The sequence below is a fragment of the Hydra vulgaris genome, chromosome 08 (assembly GCF_038396675.1).
Source record: "Hydra vulgaris chromosome 08, alternate assembly HydraT2T_AEP".
Taxonomy (NCBI): Eukaryota; Metazoa; Cnidaria; class Hydrozoa; order Anthoathecata; family Hydridae; genus Hydra; species Hydra vulgaris.
The window spans coordinates 65,996,986-66,019,623 of record NC_088927.1 but is presented as its reverse complement, the minus strand read 5'-3'; the positions used below and the strand labels follow the sequence as shown (position 1 = coordinate 66,019,623).

The 22,638-nt window shown below is 28.1% G+C and overlaps 1 protein-coding gene across 2 annotated transcripts in view; it reads right to left on the bottom strand.

The window, feature by feature from the left end:
* LOC136084073 (uncharacterized) overlaps positions 1 to 22,638 on the bottom strand; it is a 185,511-nt gene continuing 162,873 nt past the window's right edge. Inside the window, exons 28-33 of one of the 2 annotated variants that reach the window (XM_065804189.1) lie at positions 19,538 to 19,733; positions 18,600 to 19,226; positions 13,945 to 14,223; positions 9,973 to 10,242; positions 9,613 to 9,840; positions 1 to 582 (exon numbers count right to left, since the gene is read on the bottom strand). In XM_065804189.1, coding sequence (XP_065660261.1) covers positions 299 to 582; positions 9,613 to 9,840; positions 9,973 to 10,242; positions 13,945 to 14,223; positions 18,600 to 19,226; positions 19,538 to 19,733 — 1,884 coding nt within the window. In that variant the 3' untranslated portion in view covers positions 1 to 298. The remainder of the gene's footprint in view (positions 583 to 9,612; positions 9,841 to 9,972; positions 10,243 to 13,944; positions 14,224 to 18,599; positions 19,227 to 19,537; positions 19,734 to 22,638) is intronic. The other variant, XM_065804190.1, reaches the window with a different exon arrangement.

Sequence of the window (22,638 nt, the reverse complement as noted above, 5' to 3'; positions counted from 1 at the left end):
TTATAAATTCATGTTTATAAATACATTTTATAATTTATAAAACCCATTATTGATTACCGTTATATGTGTAATAAAGCATTTATATACTTCATATATAAAAAATTGCTCTTCAAGCTTTTTTTATATACATTATAATTACACTACAACTACATAATAATTACACCACAAATACAAATTCAAAATAAAACTACATCGTAACTACACTATAATTTTTCATTACAAACACACATAATTTATAAAACACAACCTATTAAGCAACACAAAGAAATACACAACCATAAGACCCAATTTAATCAAACTAAACATTTGAAAACTTCTCTGTAAAGTTTTTAGAATTAATAATAACAAGATTGCTATTACTATAAATTTTCTTTTTAAATTGTCGCTTTCCTAAATCCTTTTTTTCTCCCATAGCCTCATTTGCTTTGTAGACGTAACTCATGCAATAGATAAACTTACCCAGCAACTCGCTAGCATAAACATCAAGCGATCCTTCATTTAACAAATAATCGTATTTCGAAAGTTCAGAAATACGAATACTTATTGCGCAATCTGATTCAATTGGGTGAGAATTTTCATAAACTAAAACGTAAAGAATTATTTTGATTTAATTAATTTTCGTATTAAATAATCAAATTTTTTAAAATCACTTGAAAGTATGAATCAAAATAACAATAATAATATATAAATATAATAAAATATATATAATAAAATATAAGGAAAATATAATAGTATATAAGGAAGGGGTGTAACTTCAAGATAACATACTTGATTATTTTTTATCAGGTTTAACACATTAACTACAAGATGTTAGATGTCCAATAAGCATCTATAAAACGTTGAAACATTATTTATACAAACGTTTAGTTTTTGTCGATTATCCGTTCAAAATGAAATCCAGAATAACGTTTAGAACAAAAGCCTATTTGACGTCGAGATTCAAACGTGTTTACGACGTATATCATTAAGCGCTTATAAAACGTATAAAAGCTTTTAGACTCAAACGTATATAAAGCGTTTAAATTTAGACCAATATTTAATGTTTTGAATTGATCTTATTAATAATATTTATGTAAGGGTTCTTTTATTTAATATATATTTATTCATTTAATTTCATTATTTCATTTATTTATCAGTCTGTATTATTTATTAACGTCCGTAATAATATAATAACAAACTATTAGTATATGCAAACGCATATTATAAACGTATTATTATATTATAAAACATATTAAAACTTTTTCAAAACTTTTAACCTATTCCGTTTTTAAGTGATGTACACTAAAAGTTGCCACAAGATTACTTGTGGTGCAACAATGTTTTTAGAAACAAAGTGGTTTTTGTAATTTAAAAAAAAAAAATATTTACAAACTTAAATGTTTAATACATCTAAAATCGTATTAAAACAACAATATCGACTAAATATTGACCAATTCTGGACGACTCTGTATTAACTGGGTGTTATGTTATAATTAAATATAACTTCACAGTTTTCCAATTTTGGCCGTAACCCTCAATTTCAGGATCAAAAATATGATGACTAGTAAACTAGAGACACTCACGGTTTATTTAGCATAAAAATTAAAAAATTAAAATGATGACTAAATACCTATCTATGTTCCATTTAATGATATTAAAGTAATTTTTCAAAGATTTTACATGTTCTTGTTTAAATAAAACCATTTTTAGGGTTTTTGTTTAAAATGTTTTGTTCATACTTAAGGCTCAAACATACCGACTAGTAAGCAAAATTTTATACACCATTTTTAGCATTGTCAGTTTCCATCAACATGTTACAAAGAGCATCATAACTTTTAAAACAATATGAGGACATAGAATATTCAAAGGGTTTTCAGTAGAAAAAGGAATAGAGCAGTTATCTTTTTATTTGTTTGATTTACAGGGCTTCAAAGCAAAGCAGGTAAAGGAACCATTTTTACTATTTTCGAATTAAAAAATTCGTAATTCTTTCCGCCTTTGGTAAATTTTGTGCCTATAATTGCATATTTTGTTAAATAAAATCATAAGGATACAAAAATAAGGGAAAATGAAAACTTGGGTTACCTACTGCTTTATTCTTTGCCTTATTTTATAACAGGTTTGTTTATACATAATAAAAATTTGAGTTATAGTAAGAAAGCATCATGAACAGTTTTAATTTTTTTTTCAGATCATAAGTTATTATAAAAATGGATAAAAAACTCTTTTTTGACTAATCTTCTTGCAACAAAGCAGGTTTCAAATTGTTTCCAACAAGACACACTTAACAAAAAAAGTAATTCAAACTTCAAATAAAAAATGTTCTGTATTTGAAAATAAGCAGAAATTTGAACAACAAATCTTTTTTGTTTTAAACTAATGCTTGCTGTTATTGCCGAGGCTGCAGATCATTGCTCACTATAATAACCAAGCCAGAGTTGTGAATTTTAAGGAACTCTTTGATGTGGTAAAAAAAACAACTTGAACTTTTGAAGTCACTGTGACCAGCAGAGTCATGTAGCATTCTTGAAATGCATTGGTATGAACCTCAAAATCAGGGGACATTAATTCCGAGGCAATAATGAACAACGCTTCAAAATTGTTTGAAAGTTTTAATAAAATTCATGGAAGGAGCAATTTGAAGTTTTCTCACAAACTCACTCGAATGATTTGTATTGTTGAGATGCTTAATGAATTCATTTCCAGAAAACTCTCTAATTATGGTAAAGTTGACTGTTCAAATGCAACTTTGAAGGTCATTCACTTGATCCTTCATAGATTCTTTGACAAACATTGTAAAGATGGTTTCCAACCCTTAAGCAAGAGGTGCAGTTCTATCGTAGGAATAAGTTCCAAGACAGCTTTGGAAGCATCATCTGCTTGAGTAAGAGGCTCGTGAATCATATTCAGGTACTTCTTTGCCTGCAATTGCTTCCTCCTAAATGTGAATTGTAGAGCTAAAATGAAGCACTTATTGATTCTATTGTTCTTGATTTTCCTTTTGACTGCAAACTGTCTGAGGTAATATCACTCCAGCAGATTGGGTGTAACCTGGAGTAAGAACGGATTTAACATAGGAGGTTAGCAATTTTCATGTCACATGCATTGAATAATAACGTACTGACAATTCCCAATAGAGCAAAGATTGACTTAAGATTCTCGTAGTTTTCTGGAAGGCTTTCAGCTATGGTCGTAACCAGTTGCTGCTTTACATCAGAATCAAGAGATATGATACCAGCAAGGGTTGTTGTCTTTTGATATGCAGTCTATGTGTGGGACCTCCTGGTGTCAATGATACTCAAGCTGAACTTTAAGGAGTTTCTATCACCGCCAATCCCAATTTTTGTGATGCTGCTTGATTTAGAAATTCCTTTTTCTTCAGACACCATGGCAAAAAACTCAGACAGACTGGTGCAATGCAGACCTTAGTTGTGGAGTTGTCTTTTTGAAGCATCATAAATAGTTGATGTGGTAAAGAAGGACTTCAAATTCTTTCCGACACTAACAAACTCAATACTTTAGTTTGATTGCACCGAACTTGCTCCAAATGGCTTGTTGAGAGTTGATGGAGCAGGGCCTCTAATTTTGTTGTCAGAAAGATCAGTATTAATTTAAACCTTGACCATGTTGGTTGTTAAGAGCATGGTGGTGAGGAAACCCCATTTTTGAGTTATCAGGCAAAGAGAGCATAACTGTTCACGCGCCTGGGAGGAGCTTTGTGGACTGCTGCTTGGTATCCATAATGCAACAAGGAGAATCTGATTATGCTTTGATCAACAAATTTGACCAACAAATGAAGTATGAACTAGTTATAGGAATTAATGATTTGAAAGTTGTACAACCTAAAGTACAAAGGACTAGTACAAAGACTAAAACAGTTTTTTAAAATAGTGCATTTTTGTTGGTTCAAGGCAATGTTAAAATAGTTATATCTTTGAAACCAGTTGTAATTAGATTAAATTTTTGGGATGTTCATAATTTATTAAAATCTTTGAGTGATTTTAATAAATTATGAACATCCTGAATGTTTTCAAATTAAATTGTTCCAAAGGATTCTGGATCCATATTTAAATATAATTTTTATTTTAAAAGTATATAATGATCATATAGTATGCATTGGTTAAATGTGTACCTGTAAAAAATTGATAAGTTTTTGAAAAATAAAGTTGATTAGTTCATGATTAGTGATTTTTAGGGAGTTCACCGTTGATTTGAACATTGCCTAGTTTTTGCTAGCTTATTCTGCAAGATTCCTTATAGAACCTTAGAATCAGTGAAGCCAACCTCTTGTTTGAGTAGGCTTTGATTCTCCCCTTCATGAACTCTGTAACCTTTCTGTCATATTTTTCATGCACAGAAAGCACACAGTTCTTCTGCATAATTCATGAGTTTTTGAAAAATTTAGCATTTCCCCTGTCATGGAGTCCAAAAACTATTCCATACATAGCATTTTATTTGACTTACGAGCATTTTTAATCTTCTACATATACTTAAACATATTCTAGTTGATTTAGATTAAGTCTAAAATTCTGCTTTGTTGTGGAAATCTTGTTTGCCCAAAGCAGGGAATTTCTCTAAATTTTTGGAACTCGCTGATTTTGAGAAAATTTAAAATTATTTTAGGTATAAACAAAGTACCAAAAATATCTATTTTAAAAAGCCTCAATCCAGTTGAAAAATTTATTTTCAATCAGAACAGAAAAACTTGGTTGCCCTTAATTTTGTATTTGTAACTTGGCTGCCTTTAATTTCAAGTCCTTATCAATTTAGTGAACAAAAAAAGCAAACAAAAAAACAAAACAATTACAGGCACAAAAATTATCAAAAACTGAAAGAATTAAAAACTTTTTCTTTGAAAACAGTAAAAATGGTTCTCTACCTTTCTTGCTTTGAAGCCTTCTCAGTCAGCCAAATGAAAATCGCTCCATTCTTTTATTTTCTACTAAAAGCCCTCTGAATACTCTACGTCAAGAATTACAATCAGAAGGAAAAAATAAAACTTTTCATAATGCTTTCATTACTATGAATTAAAATTTTATTATCTATAAACAAACCTGTAACATAAAAAGGCAAAGAATGAACTAGTAGGCAACCCAAGTTTCCATTTGCCCTTATTTTTATAACCCTATGAATTTATTTAGCAAAATATACAATTACAGGCACAAAATTTACCAAAGGCTTTTTAAGAATTACGAAAACTTTTTTTTGAAAGTAGTAAAAATGGTTCTTCTGCCTACCTTGCTTTGAAGCCCTGTAAATCAGCCAAATGAAAAGATAGTTGCTCTATTCCTTTTTCTAGCCCTTTGAATAATCTATGTCTTTATATTGTTTTAAAAGTTGTGATGCTCTTTATAACATTTTGATGGAAACTAACAGTGCTAATAATGGTGTATAAAATTTTGATTTCTATTTGGTATGTTTAAGCCTCAAATAGGAATAAAAATTTTAAACAAAAACATATATAAATAAGTTTTATGTTAATTAAACTTTCCAAAACAAATTATTTATTAGCAAAAAACTTTTTAATTTTTAATGCAATTTTATAGAAGATAAGTTCTGGCTCTTGGATTTTTTTTAAAAAAAATACTGGTTTGACTCATGCGCTATTGTAGTTAATAAGTGACATACAAAAAAGTTCTTTCAAATAACTTTATAAATCAAGTTATAAATGTTATGTTTGGATTTTCCCTTCTGCAAATAATTTAGTGTAGAAGTCTTTAGAGTAGCCCATTTTCAAATTACGCTAAGTCCGAGTGAATTGATTTTGAGAAAATGACAAAAAACTGTTCTACTCTTAGTTGTGCATTAATGGAAATTGATATTTACACTGTCTATTTTTAGGACAGAAAAACTTTTGGTCCTAAAAATGATTGGTCTAATATTTAAATAGATGATAGATTTTAGAATATAGAATGTGGAAATGTAATAAACTCAAAATTTTTTTTTTTTTTTTGTATTGTAGGGCACTGTATCATGAAATGACTTTTTATTCGAACCCCTTTTTCTGAAAAACCATTGAGGGCATGATAGCACAAGTATGTAGGAGAACATAAGAGTTGGTTTTGAAATCTTTTATCATTGTCCATGAGGGAAAAATTGATTTAAAATTTTTGATTTTATTGCTCTGAACAAATGATTTATATTTTCTATTGAAAACATTTGTAACTTGTTCTAACATAATTCTATTTTCTAACATTCAATAAATAAGCAGTGTGCTTACAACTTATAAACTACAACAAACAAAAAAAGCATTCAATTTCTTCAAAAATTTAAAAAAATTGGATTCTAGCTTGATAGATGAGGCAACTTAAAAAAATGGATTACCCTTATTAAATTTATTTCTTGAAAATTGATGTTAAAGGGTAATTTCTTACATATCATTTGTTATGATACAGTATTCTCTACAAAGAAGTTAAAAGGAATGCTTGCTGTTGTAATCAATCAAACAGTTTAGAGGATTCTTAGAGTAGTCCGAATGATTACTGGGCCTTTTGAACTGTTGTCAGTGATGGTTAAAGTCATGGTGGAGTGATTCTGTTGCTTGCTCTGAATAGATGCCCAGTGAGTGGTTGTAGTAATCAATAAACTGTATCACATGAAAAAAGACAGCATGCACTTTGGCAGTGACACTGTGTTTAGAAGCTTAAATCCTTGAATTCTTCAATGAGGAAGCGATAGTTGTCTTAAAAAAAAATACCCAAAGGAAGTATGAACAAGTGCATCAAACTTTCTGAATATGTCAATGAATGGAAATGCTAAAATGTAAGCATGCTTTTCCGCAAGTTGTTGAAGCAAGTCAACATTTCATAAAATCTTTCTGCACTCCTTGCCTGCAAATTGTCCTCCGTAAAAAGGTTGAAGTTGAATGTTCATCATTTTTGGCCATTCTGATTCATTTTTCCACAGTAGACACAGCCTCTTTTAGAGGTGATTAACAACACCAAGAAGCAAGTAAAGTTCCATGGATGGAATGAAGTCCAAGATGATTGTTCTTTCAGGTAACTTAATAACTGGCTCATGCACAACATTCTGAAAGTTTTTTGTTTGGGTACCTACTGCTTGGAAGCCTGTATAATCAGTTTGAATGGAGCCAAATGTTTGGAGCTCACCACTCTGATGAAGATTGTTTGACCCAATGCCATAGCAGGTATAAGAGTGAGCACTTAAGTGAGACTTGAGCAAACCACAAATAATAATTGCAAGCTTTATGTCACACCACAACACAAGGCTCAATTTGTCCATAATCTGCTTTACATTGTCATAATTTTCAGAGAGGTTTTCTGTGATAGCCACCAGAAGTTGATGCCTCACTCCTAAGCCCTTGAAGAGAGGTTCCTTAGTCGGAGAAGACGCATTTGATTATAAGTCAAGAACCCCTAGAGATACTTTCAGAAACCCCCTCCTTCATCAATCCCCACCTTAATAAGTTCATTTGACTGAAACTCTGATCTGAGCTGAAGTGTTTCTTAGAGCTTCAACATCTTTGCAGTACATTAATAGACGTTTGGATTCTTGGCTAAAACTTTTGGATGTGTCTAAAATTTCTGAGGCGACAAACAAGTCAGAAAGATGCTTTCTGAGATACTCAAATTTTCCCTTAAGTTTTTTTCAAATACTGGCTGGGAAGCTAATTTGTTAAGTGTTAAAACAAGTTTGTTCATCTCTCTGTTTCAAAGTCCAGTCTGGTTTTAAACTTGTAGAAGTTGTTGAGCAGTCAAGGTGGATGTAGCTGCTGTAAAAAGTTCTCTTTATCTTGATGGCCCTGGAAAAAAAGTTTACATCAGCATAACACAGTTTCTCATACTGTAAAGTTGTAATAAAAGAGTCCGTTTTTCACATAGAGTAACTGGAAGATACCTTTTTGTTTCTTGACTAAGACACACAGTGCCATGGGGTGAAGGAATCTTGTTAGCTATCACAGAAACAGCTACTCTTTCTGCTGCTTTTTTGTCTTTTGCCGCAACTTCAAACAAGTTCTGTCAAAGCATTCCTTTTTCAAAATTATGTGGAATCCCTCTTCTAAACAGTGAAAAGCATGCTAAAAAATATTTCTCAACAATTGGCTGTTCTTTTGGCTGACTGGTTGTGTTTGTTGTTACAATTCGTTGAGGGCTTCCAAACTTGGCTTTTCCTACATAACAAATCTTGTCTTGTTGATCTTGTTTTGTTGATCAAATCATTGTCTTAGTGCAGGAAGAATCTTTATGTTTTGGAAGTCAGGTAGTGAGGGTTAAACATCTTCACTATTACCTATTTTTCTAAGGCCTATTCAACAGTTTTCACAGATACCATTTGGAACTCTTTGATCTTCATAGTTGATAGCTTGAACTTCTTGACAGCATTTAACCTTAAAGTCAGTCAGTTGCCTGTTAACTTTTTTTAAACAGAGAAAACAGACAATTTTTCTGTTGTAATCATTTTTGCTTGATTTGGCATTTTAATTAGTTTTGCACTTGTATTTTGCTCAAATGGCACAATGGAATTGATTGCAGGCTTTTCCCGGAATTTTAAAATTAATAAGGGCCTAGGAACTCTTACTTAAACAAGTTGCATATCTTTGTTAGTAACATTTGTGACAAAAATACAGAATCTTTATGTAAAAAATGTTTTATTTCATTTGATTTATAATCTTATCAAAAGGCCAAAAAATCAAAATTTCCAAATCAATTTTTCTTTCACGCACGATGATGGAAGATTTAAAAACCAACTCTAATGTACTCCTACATACTTGTACTATTGTACCCCCGAAAGTTTTTCTCAGGAAAAGAGATTCGAATTAAAAGTCATTTTGTGACACATTGTGTGCGCTATGCAGATGGGCTATTCATATAACTTTTTATAAAATGTATAACAAATGAAAAAAATAGCACAATACATAAGTAAATGCTTTAAAAGTCTTACTTATATTTTTTTTATTTTAAAACCAAAAATATATTAGTGCTGTAATATAAGATGTGTAAATTTAAAAATTATCCTGATATTTGTTAAAAACAAGTTTGCAAATAAAATATAAAACCCGAAAATACTATTTTAATTTTTTTTTGGGGATTTAGTAAAAAATAGCAAAAATAAATTTGATTTCACAAAAACAATTATTTTAATGGAAATAAAAATATTACAAAGTAAAAAAGCGGTATTCGTCATTTAGTTAAAATTTTTATTTTGTCTAAAATGTCAAATTGAAATAAGATGCTTAATGTAGCGTGAATGTCTTTTTATAAAAGGGAAAAGCCCAATCTAATCATGTATTTGTGTAAATCATTTAAAAAACTCAGCAGTAAGTACATCTATTAATCAAACCAGATATTTTTACAACGGAAAAAACTATCCAGGTTCATGAAGTTAAAATTAACCTCTCAACCGGAAGTATAACGGCAAAACAACAAATTTTTTTTGTTAATATCTTAATAAATAATTTGTTTTAGTAATTCTAATAAACTCGAAACTTTTCTAATGTTTATTTACAAAATAAACACAACTAGTCTCTAGTCCCTTTAAAAACTCTTGGGAATCCCTTTTTAAAAACCTTTTGTTTTAATTACTTTAATTTTTTAATGAAATCTTTTTTTATAAGAAAAAATGATAAGTTATGTTTAATAGTATGCAGTTTTGTTTACTACCTTTGTTACTTACCTTTGATGGGCCTTGAAATATTGTAACTCTTGTACTTAGTTTCCCATTGTTGATTAGTAACAGGTATGAAAATGTCATACTTGGTCATACTCTGATTCTTGGTAGAAACTGGCTTTTGCAGGCAGGTAACATTATAGTGGTCATTATTATCTGAAACAGTAAAATTCAGATTTTGGCTTGCTGGTGTATTTTCTATATTGTTGTTTGAACTACTCCATCCCAACCATGCTAAAAACATTTTTTGTAAATAAGTAGACTTGTAAAACAAATTTAACAAGTGCAGTTTTTTTATGTTAAAAGTAGCATTAATATCGGATATTTTAACTGCAGTATATAAATTTAAAAAAACAAACAATCAACCTTTAAAATGTCCTGTTATAAAGTCTATTATTTCATACTCATTTTGTTGAAGCTGAAGTTCTTCACGAACGTCAGTAAATGCGTCGTTTAGTATAGTCAGGAATATATTCATAATAACCCAATTTACCATAACATTAAATCCAAAAAAGAAGATTGGTCCTAGAAAACCATTAGCATTTTGAAACTGACTGTAACTGAATTTCCCTAACAATAAAGAAATGATGGAAGCTATTGCTTTGACGTAGTTTTGATAACCATCTAATAAAGAACCTAAAAGTTTATACAGAATCATTATTTAAAAACAAATAACAACAAAGTTCAGCTACCAGAAACATACAAACCTACAATCATATATATATATGTATATATATATATATATATATGTATATATATATATATATATATATATGTATATATATATATATATATATCTATATATCTATATATCTATATATCTATATATCTATATATCTATATATATATATATATATATATATATATATATATATATATATATATATATATATATATATATATATATATATGTGTATATATATATATATATATATATATATATATATATATATATATATATATATATATATACATATATATATATATATATATATATATATATATATATATATATATATATATATATATATATGTATATATATATGTGCTTATATCTCACTCCCCCTCCCCTCCAAGGTACCATTTTAATATATTTAAACTGATGATAGCTATGATTTTTTTTTCAACATCTTTACTTCCAATAAGGCTGCAAGCAACCACTATTAGAGTTGGAAGTTACTGGAAGAGAAAAGATGAAGTTTTTAGAGCAAGATAATGATTAACAGACAACTTAAAAGGTTGCAAATTATATGAATCAGGAAAACAAGATGAAGGAAGCAAATTCCAAAGAGCTGATGTTTAAGGAAAAAAAACTAGATGAATAAAAATTTTTGGAGCTCTTAGGAACAGAAAAAGGATGAGACTTAATTGAATGACGAGTAACACGAGAATGAATTTTAGTAGATGGCACAAGGGAGGCCAGCTCTTTAGAACAGTGCCCATTATAGTATTTATAGAAAAGACAAAGAGAAACAACATTGCAACTATGTGATAATTGTTAGAGGTTGGCTACAAAAACAGGTCAAACTACGTTTACAAATCATTTTTGCACCTTCTCTAAATGAGAAAGGGCATTGTTGGAAGATCCACCTCAGATATGGTAACAGTATTCCATACAAAGATGGATTTGAGATTTATAGAAATAAAGAATAAAATTCAGAGTAAGAAAGTGGTAAGCAGGATAAAAAGATGTAACCTTAGCAGATGCTAATTTTGCAATGGATTTAATATACGGTTTCCAAGAAGGATCAGAAGTAAGAGTTAATCCTAGAAGATAAAGGGTAAATGATTTGTCAAATACATTATCATTCATAAATATAGGAAGATCTAAATTATTCTGGTAATGATTGGCTGAAAAAATTTGGTTTTATCTGAATTAAAGTTCACCAGCCACTGTGAGCAAACTGAGCACTGACTATGATCAGAAATAAGACATAAGTCTTATTTCTGATCATAGTCAATAAGAGAAGGTAAATGATTCAGGTTGTCATAAAACCGAGTTAACAAGTTGACTATTTGAGTTGGAGAGTGAAGTATTGAGACAAAGGAGAGCGACATAAAACAAAGAGAAAGGCAATGAAGTGGTGCTATATGAAAGCACATAAAATAATAGTCTGTGGATTCCATCCTAGTTTCCTGACAAATGGTTAAATTCTCACAAATGTAAATTCCCAGGCCAAGCATGTGACTATTGGAGTCTTTACGAATTAAAGAAAGATAACCATCAACACTATGATCACAAGATGAGGCAGCCGAACTCAAATTAGTCTCACAAAGAGCAAGTTAGTTTGGTAAACTTTGCAAGAGATAAGACTCAACAAAAGAAAAGTTACTTCGAAGACCACAAATATTAGTGATGACAATGATTTTTTGTGTTTTACAGTTTTTGGTACTTTATTCATTTTTAAACGTGTTAAAGAACTTGATATGAACAAAGCATAGATAGTACTCAGTACACTATTTAATAGTCTAAGTAATCGCCTCATTACTATTAATAAACCCTAAGCCATAACAAAGGGCTCCAAATATGGCCTCAACAAGGCACACCAAAAGTACAAACATAGACACTATCCATGCGCAACATGGATGGTGTCTATGTTTGCACTGTGTATTTTTTAGCTGTTGATGGAATTGGAGTTGGCTTCTCCTTGCCTTTGCCTAAAAAAGCATATCATACACAGCAGCAGGACATAAAGCAGGTGGTACTGGGTTACATGCTGCCAGTAGCAGGATAACCTGACCTGACTTTAAATATAGTTGAAACATGTATTTTATAAATTAATTGATTTTATTAAAATTAAACAAATTGTCTTATTTATTAAAATATTTACACATTTTGTGCTGAATAGAAACTTTAGAAGTATATATATTTATATATATATATATATATATATATATATATATATATATATATATATATATATATATATATATATATACATATATATACATAATTTTCGCTGGATTATGGTTACCTGAGTCATCAGCTCATAAAAATTATACAAAAAAATTTTTTTTGTATAGTTAGAAACAGCTTAAAATTAACTGATGTCAGCAGTTTAATGGCTTCTTTCTTGCTAAAAATGTAAAAAACTGGAGTCCAAAATTTAGTTTTCACAAACTGCTTGTTATCTAAATTATCCTCTTGATCTAAAATCCTATTTAAGATATGTTGACAATAGCAGAACAATTCTTAATTATTCTAAACAAACAACAACCTGCAATACAATATACAATCGAAACTGAAAGTGAAAATAGAACTCTAAAACTTCCTCAATTTAACCATAATAAATAACAACAAAGTAAAATACAAGCTTAAAGTGTATAGAAAGGAAGCAATTACTAATATCCAAATTAAACTCACTCAAATCATGACCCTAAGATTCTAAACACAATATTTAAAGGTTATGTTCACAGGGCTTATTCTATATGCAGTAATTCATATTTACAAGATGAAATAAATTTCCTTATTCAAGTGTTTAACAAAAATGGGTACAACATATGGCAACTTATAGGGATTGCAAACTTAATTAGAAATAAACGGTCCCTAAAAATCAACAAAATTTAATTAGCCTCTCTTAACCTCCCTACTGTATTGTTACCATGGATACCATCAATCCCCGAAATAAAAGAAAATATTTTGCAAAGCTGGCTATAGAGTAGACTTCAAATCAAATCCAAATTTAATATAAAATTGCCACATAATAGTCAACCCGGAACTTATTTAATTGAATGCAAATATTCAAAGAGACATGTAGACAAAAACTAAACTTCAAATTAGGACTCGAACTCAACAACATCTAAAAAGTTGAAACAAGAGGAAACATTATCAGTCTGCAATAGCCACCCATAATAAGTTTTGCTGACAAGAAATAAAATGGAAAAATGTAAAAACAATTAAAGTTGAAACAAGAAAATTTGATCGTAAAGTGCACGAAGCTCTTGAAATACAGAGGTACCAATGTTCACCTTTTAATAGCGGAATTAATTTAAATAACAAGAAGTTTATGAAAACTAAGTTTTAAACTCCAATTTTTAATTTTTAAGTAAGCAAAAAAGAACCCATTCAACTGCTGACATCAGTTAATTTTAAACTGTTTCTAACTTTTTGTATAACTTTTACAAGCTGATGATTCTGGTAACCATAATCTAGCAAAAATTTCTAATAATAAATTATTAATTGTATTAAGAGAATATATTAATTGATGTTTTCTTACTAACATAACTTTTATACACAACATACTTTTATTTTTTGTCAACGCTAAAGATATATATATATATATATATTTGTATGTACATATATTAAAGCAAAATAGATTTAAAAATTTTTTTTTTTACCAAAAGCAATACGAGATATAGATACCACAGAGCAAATAACAATAAAAAACATAATGAAAAACATTGATAAAGGATACCATGCAGCTTTTAGAGTTAAAGATAGCCGTGTAATATGGCGATTGAAACGCAATAATTTAATAAACTTTAAAGTTACAAAAAAAACAATAAGTGATACAATGTATACATGTGTCAGGTCCCAGTAAGAAGCAAACTGAAAGTTGATAAATGCTTGTGGTTTCTTAGCTGACATTTGATCTAATAACATCTTCACCAGATGATCTGTATTCAATAAAATAAATTATTTTTAAAAGTTACCCAACTTAAGAAAATTAAAACTTTATTTGACTATTATAAAACAAATTGTAGTTAACAAAAATTATAAAATAAAAATCTAACTTTTTGAACTTGATTGCACATTATACTAAAATAATAGCATTTTTGCTGTACTCAAAATTTGTTTTATTTGTGTATAGTAAAGCAAAATTTTGCTTTGTTCATACATAAACACCATTACGCATTAAAATTTATTTATTATTACTTAAAAAGTATTGTGATTAGCTAAAAAAATTTATAATCTATAGAATGTTAAAACTTTTATAAACAATAATGTATTAGTGTATTATATAATCTTAAGTACCTGAACTGAAACAACGAGTAAAATGGTGTAAATGACTAAATTTAAAATCAGGGCAATATTATATTATTAGTACATTTTATGGAAAAAATGACAAGTTAAGTTGTTAAGTGACAAGTTAAGTTGCTAGGAGGTTTCATTTGGGGTAAAGGGCTATACAACAATTCTTACTTCAATTCTAAAGCATGCAGGAACTTTAATTAATTTAGAAAATAATGTTTTGTCAGTATTAGGAACAAACAGCAAAAAAATTACATAGCATAAAAAACAAAGAAATAGTTACAAAAATGATTTAGTTGGTCAGAAACTCATTCACTTTGATAGTAAAATAAGTAATGAATGAGATCTTAAAAATAATATTACTAAAATGAAAAGGATGGTTAGGGAGGCAGTTATTAGTATGTTTCATGACAGTTGTTAGCAGTGTCTATGAATGATTATAAAATTGATACTCTGTTAGGAGTGTTCCAGGAAAATTTAGGCAAAAAATAAAGATCAGACAAAAAGTTAACTGAAGATTTAAAAATGAAAAATAACATTTTTTCTGATTGCACCGGCACAACTGCTTCAAGCACATAACTGCTTCAAGCACATAACTGAGGAATTAAACTTATTAGTAGGTATGTTGTCAGGAAGAACATTATTTTGCTTTTATGTTGTCAGCACATATAAGAGTAACATGTGTGTCAATTTATGCAAACAATAAAAAAAAAGACAACATTATCTTTAAAGTTATCAAATATGCAATGGAAATGTTAAGTCATTAAGCATTTGATTGCAACATTTTTAAAATCAATTCATCACGCATCAGATTACACAGAAAGCTAAAGAATGCCAAGGAAATTACCTTGAATGCCTGCAAAATGCTATTACCTGGAAAACTTTTCCCGAGGTTAGAACAAACTGTATAAGATAAAAATGACCTAGTGTGAACTAGATTCTTTTTATCTGGGTAATCAAGTACCAAAACACCTGCTTGTCATGAAGTTAGATTTATGGTAAATAGGATACATTAATTGATTTTTCAACTAACCCATAAGAAACTGAAGGTAATGTCAAGGGAGGAGAAATAAATTGTTAAATAATTGCACTTTATATGGCAATATTTAACATTAATTGGTTTCCGAAGTCATGTCATAATCCAGGCACCATTATATGATCTCAAAGTTTTTAAAGTAGCCAAATCCATAGAGGAAGAAGATGAAATAATAGACAAAAGTCTCACAAATTCACTTAGAAATACGTGGTACTAGGCTGAAGATGTATCACTCGCAGATCCAGATATAACTAATAAAGAGAAGTTCATAATGATACAGAAACTTATTAAGTATACTTATAACTATACTCCAGAGGATACTTCTTACTTTGAAATAAAAAACTTGAGATCAGAGATGGCATAATCAATGACAAGAACACTCATTTACATGAGTTTGTTAGGAAAAAACAGCTAATTTACTTTTTTTATCCTATATATATTTTAAACTGATTGATACTTTTTATATACAAGATATATTGTTTTAGATTCCTGATGAAAAATTTGCAGATCTTCATCCCAGCTTCAAGTTTTTCAAAGATTTCGTTTCTTGAAATGACAATTTTTTTTTTCTTTGTAAAAGTCAAACTTTTTATCAAGTTACCATCAGATATTCAAAATACTTCTGAACTCACATTATTTAAATACAAATTGAAAAATCACTTTTTTTTTGAAGCAGCAATAATGTACATTTTACTAATTTTTAAACTTTTGTTATTTTTTAGATAAAAATTTTATGATTAACAGAAGGCATTTGAAAACAGTTTGTACACCTGCAAATACTTATCCTATATAAGAAATTGTCTAATTCAAGATTTCCTTGCAGACAGTCACATCGAAAGCAAGAAATTTTCTGGCGATTGCTCAAGAGAACAGAAAAAGTGTGGACAACAGTGAAAAAGAGCAGTTTGAACATCTTAATATTTAGATAAAAAGTAAATTTTTCTAAATTTAAACCAAGCAAAAAAAAAAAAATTAAAAAAACTATTTTTTTTATGGTATTTAACTTCCTTAAGGTTTCAAAACTTAAAATTGGCATTTGTCTTTTATTTATGGTATTTAACCAGGATATGTTTCAAACCTTTTGGTTCCATAACAAAATTATATTTTTGGTACAACCTATTTCGCATGGTGCAACATTGCCTCAAAAAATCTCTCAAGTTATAAAATTCCTCAACATTAGCTCCCATAGAATCATCTCAAGCATTGAAAGCTTCCTTAAGCACACTTGGATGCAGGACCAAATGTTTGAAAACATGGTCCATGAACTTTTCTGTGGTCCATAAAAAAATGTTGTTTTTTAACAAAAAATGTTTTTGGAATGATGTCATTATGCATTTATAAGCAATAAACAATTTTTAAAAAATTGATTTTTTTCTTAGACACAGTAGTGGTATTTCAATTTGTCATTTTTGGTAATTTTATCTTTTTTTAATTTAAGATAGATTCTTAACCAAGAATTTTATCTATAAATAATTAGTGATAAAAAAACAAAAGTAAAAAAGTAAAAAAACTAAAAAAGTAAATAAATAAAACAAAAAAGTTCTGATACAGAAAAAAACTATATATAAAAGATCATCCAGTCCATATCAAAAAAAAAAGAAAATATTTTCCTAAATATATCTGGAAACTATTTAAAAAAAACTTTCTATATAACCTATGCCGGTATTTATTTAGTAAATTCTAAATATATAGAAAACCAATAAAACTTAATAAAATACAAAAAATACTCAGTGTAAAGCTTTTGAAGATACCAATGTTTTATTTCGTGTAAAAAGAAAAAAATTAATAGTGCTTATTTATAAATAGTAGTAGTGACTGCTTACCAATTTCGTTTAAAATTAAAAAATTAACTTTAAATATGCTACTTTCATTTAAATCAAATAGAAGTGAACACATAATAATAAAAAATTTAGAAGTCATATCTTTTCATTAAATTTATTTAGTAGATGTGTAGAGAATATATATATATATATATATATATATATATATATATATATATATATATATATATATATTTATATATATATATATATATAATATATATATATATATATATATATATATATATATATATATATATATATATATATATATATATATATATATGTATACTTATATATATAGCCATTAAAACCGAGTAAATGGTGAGAAAAAGTCGTAGCATTTTTTATTAAGAAAATGTTAACAAAAGTGTATTCAAATTGCAACTTATTTAAACTTCAAATTATCTAATGTTAAAAATTATATCAAGTTTTACAGTTTCACTTTTACTTGAAAATTGCATTACCATATCTTGTAATATACAGGTCATGGTGAGTCCATTATTCCACAAATTTACTTCATTCCACATAGTCTATTTCTATATGTTATCTAAACTTTTTATACTGGTTGTAATTAATCAACACAAATTTCAAGCATTTAATATTTTTTAAAGTTAATTATATAGTTAACTTTTTCTTCATAACTTTAATATATATATATATATATATATATATATATATATATATATATATATATATATATATATATATATATTATATATATATATATATATATATATATATATATATATATATATATATATATATATATATATATATATATATATGTATGTATATATAAATATATGTATATATATATATATATATATATATATATATATATATATGTATATATATAATTATTTTTATGCTGCTTACGAAAAAAAAATACCAAAGTATGGAATAAGCATAGAAATGGTCGGTGTGGAATAAATTTACCAAGACCCTTATTTTACGGGTCTGGATGGCTAGCTTTTTTAAATTGTTTTATGGTGTTCAACTTGCATTTCTGGAAAATTTTTTAGATGGAAAAACTAAAAGCTATTAAAAATATCTGGGATTCTGAACATATCTGTAAAAAAGATTATCTTTGATAATGTGAAAACAAAAATTAATAAAAATTGATAAAAAAAAATTGAAAATAAAAACAAATAAAACAAAACACCTTTGTAAAAAAAAAACCCAACTTCAATAACAGAAAACAGTATCAATGCAACTTCCACCAAATTCCAAAACTCAACAAAATATTTACAACCAACTCGATATAAAAATCGACATTCACGAACAGTAAATAACATTGTCATTAAAATAAAAAAGAAATGAGAAATCAACATTTCTTTTGTACCAGAATGTAATCTAAATGTCAAAATGCAAAAAGTAGGAATAACTCCACCAGAAGCAGGGAACTCTAAAACCATTGTGACCATGCTAATATAATTAGTAGCAGCATTAAACAAAGCAAACTCGATTAATATAGCTCGTGTTTGTCTATCAATCCATCTGAGATTTTTGACCTGATCTATTATAGCCTTGTTTTTCCATTTTGGGAAAATTTCTACAACATAACCGCCACCATAGTAAGTTTCTAACTTTGCTGCATATGGATACCCATCAAGTTCCTTCCATGTTTGATACCTCCATGGTTTAGTAAAAGGATTCATGTCAAAGTTATGCAACAGCGGAACTGTCCAATTTAAATAAAAATTTCCTGTTTCTTCAAGACCAGATTCATAAGAAGACATACAGTTAACCTTGATAAACTGAGCAACTGATTTCGGCTTTACACAAGAATCTAGCAAGAGTGAAAAACAATGTTAATTTTCTAGATTTATTTTATAATATAAAGATATTTATTTTTAAAATATCCTAAAATTTTAAAAATACATATCAATAAATCTTAAATGAAACATCAAATGGTTTGAAGAAAAAAAAGTCTGAGTTATACGATCAAAGGTATCCATTAAGTTTCAGTTATTTGTAAACTTATGCATTTTACAAGTACATTTTATACATGTTATCACTAATTTAAAAATGGTTACACATTGAATTTTTATTATAATATTCCTTCTGTTTACAAAATTAATTATAAAAGAAATCTTTTACTTGGTTGCACACGAACTTGGCGAATTCTGATTCCATTCACAATCTTAGAGTTAAGATCGTTTAAAAACAACTTTCCAGGGAAATCTCTCCTATCTGAATTTGCATAAAAACCACTCAATTTATACCAGGGTTCAGGAAAAACTTGACGTAAAAAAAATTCATCCATCCAATTCCAAAAATCTTGCGTAGCTTGAATCTAATATAAACAATTTCCATATATTTAATGTGAAAATTTGAATATACCCATTAAACATTGTTCTAGTAGATTTGCAATGGACCTATATAGGTATTTTAGGCGGTTCTTTGGAATTTTGCTTATTGATTACTAGCAGATAACTTTCCAACATATTAATAGCAGCTAGTCATCGCCATTTTTGATCCACTAAGTAACCAATGACTAAAACTATAGTGGACTACTCAAAATGCCTATATAGATCTGCTGAAATTCTGCTGTAAAATGTTTGTTGGGTATGTTAACAATATATTCTGTTAAATTGAATTTTTGAAATGAGAATGTAAATCTAACTAGCTTTTTCACATATTAAAAAGCAAAAATTAAAAAAAAATAAAGTTAATAAACAAAATGATATTGTTTTCTTGTTATACAAAATGTTTAAAATATGTAAGTTGATTTCAATAAAAAGGCAGCGTACAATTATTTTTAAATACATTTTGATATAATAATATATTATTATATCAAAATATATTTAATATTATTATATCAAAATATATTTTAAAATAGTTATACGCTGCCTTATAATTAAAATCAACTTAAATATTATATACTATATATAATATTTAAGTTATAAAATATATATATACATACATATATATATATATATATATATATATATATATATATATATATATATATATATATATATATATATATATACATATATATATATATATATATATATATATATATATATATATATATATATATACATATATATATATATATACATATATATATATATATATACATATATATATATATATATATATATATATATATATATATATATATATATGTATATATATATGTGTATATATATATGTGTATATATATATATATATATATATATATATGTATATATATATATATATGTATATATATATATATGTATATGTATATATGTATATATACATACAGTGGGTGCAAAAAGTGATCAGACACAAAGGAAAAACTTTATTTAATTAAAGACCATTCAACAAAATAACATAAGCAAACACTATTCTAATGTAATTTTACATGGGAAATACAAATATCATATCAAAACATCAATATCATTAAATGTTGACTTAATAATTGCAATTTTGTAAAAGTTAAGGTTCAAAAAGTATCCAACACATTGTAAAAAATTTACCTAATACTTCGTCATGAGACCTTTAGCAGCCAAAACTGCTTCTAAACATTTGGAATACTTGTCTACAAGATTAGCACATATGCTAATAAGAATTTCAGCCCACTCTTCCTTGCATATTTCTTTCAATTGGGTAAGATTTCTTGGATCTCTCTCCCGTACCCTCAATTTCAATTCTCGCCACAGATTTTCAATTGGATTGAGGTCAGGTGATTGGCTTGGCCAATCCAATAAGTCAATTTCTCTCTCCTGAAACCATGCACGAGTTGCCCTAGCCGTGTGCTTAGGGTCATTGTCTTGTTGGAATATCCAACCTCGAGGAAGGTTTAATCTTTCGGCTGACTTCACAAGACATCTCTCAAGAATGCTCCAATACATTTCGGAGTTCATCCTTCCTTCTATGATTTCCAATTCCCCAGGGCCTGCAGAAGAGAAACAACCCTAAAACATTATGCTGCCACCTCCAAACTTCACTGTTGGGATGGTATTCTTCGGGTGAAATACAGAGTTCTTTCGTCTCTAAACACGACTGACACAGTTCCGACCAAACAACTCTATTTTAGTCTCATCTGACCATAATATCTTATCTCAAAAGCTTGAAGGTTTACTCAAGCGCTCTTCAGCAAAGTTTCGGCGTTTCTTTATGTGAATTTCCTTCAAGAGAGGGGTTTTTCTTGGTGACCGAGAGTGGAATCCTCTCTTTCAAAGAACTGTCCTAATTGTATTCTTGCAAATATTTGTTTCAGATGATTGCAAGTCCTTTTGCAGTTCAGAGCGAGTCAGTCAAGGATTATTCTGTACTTTTCGAACTAAATTCCTAGCTGTACGGTCAGATATTTTTGTAGGACGCCCTGAACGAGGCAGACTATTGGAAAGATGGAAGGATTTCCACCTCCCAACAGTATCACCAACTGTTGAAATTGGGATATTTAACACAGATGAAATTTTTCTATATCCCAAACAATCTCTGTGCAGCTGAATAATTGATTTTCTAGTTGATTCAGACAATTCTGCAGTTTTAGGCATTGTTGAAGAGCATAAAATTTAGGCCACCTTTCAATGAAGATATCAGGTAATGAATGACTGTACTTAGAAAGATTCTATGACGTTCTTTTGTATCCTAGATTGTTCCAACGTTTTCTGATTCTAGAATATTCCCTCGAACATAATGGATGACAAATTATTGAAGAATCAAATTCTTTTTTTACATTGTGTTGGATGCTTTTTGAACTGTAACTTTTACAAAATTGCAATTATTAAGTCAACATTTAATGATATTGTTGTTTTGATATGATATTTGTATTTCCCATGTAAAATTACATTAGAATAGTGTTTGCTTATATTATCTTGTTGAACGGTCTTTAATTAAATAGTTTTTCCTTTGTGTCAGATACTTTTTGCACCCACTTTATATATATATATATATATATATATATATATATATATATATATATATATATATATATATATATATATATATATATATATATATATATATATATATATATATATATATATATATATGTATATGCATTAGCAACACTACACTCATTAACATCTGCAACTTCAGAAGTTGAACTCAGAGTTCTTGAAGCATATTAATGTTTGTAATTGGTCAAACTTAGCCTCATTTAATGCATTATTAGTCAAACTGAATGCCAACAATATATATAAACAATATCAATGAACAGTATCAATGGCTGTGCTAAGAGAGCAGTTAAACTCAGAGCAGAC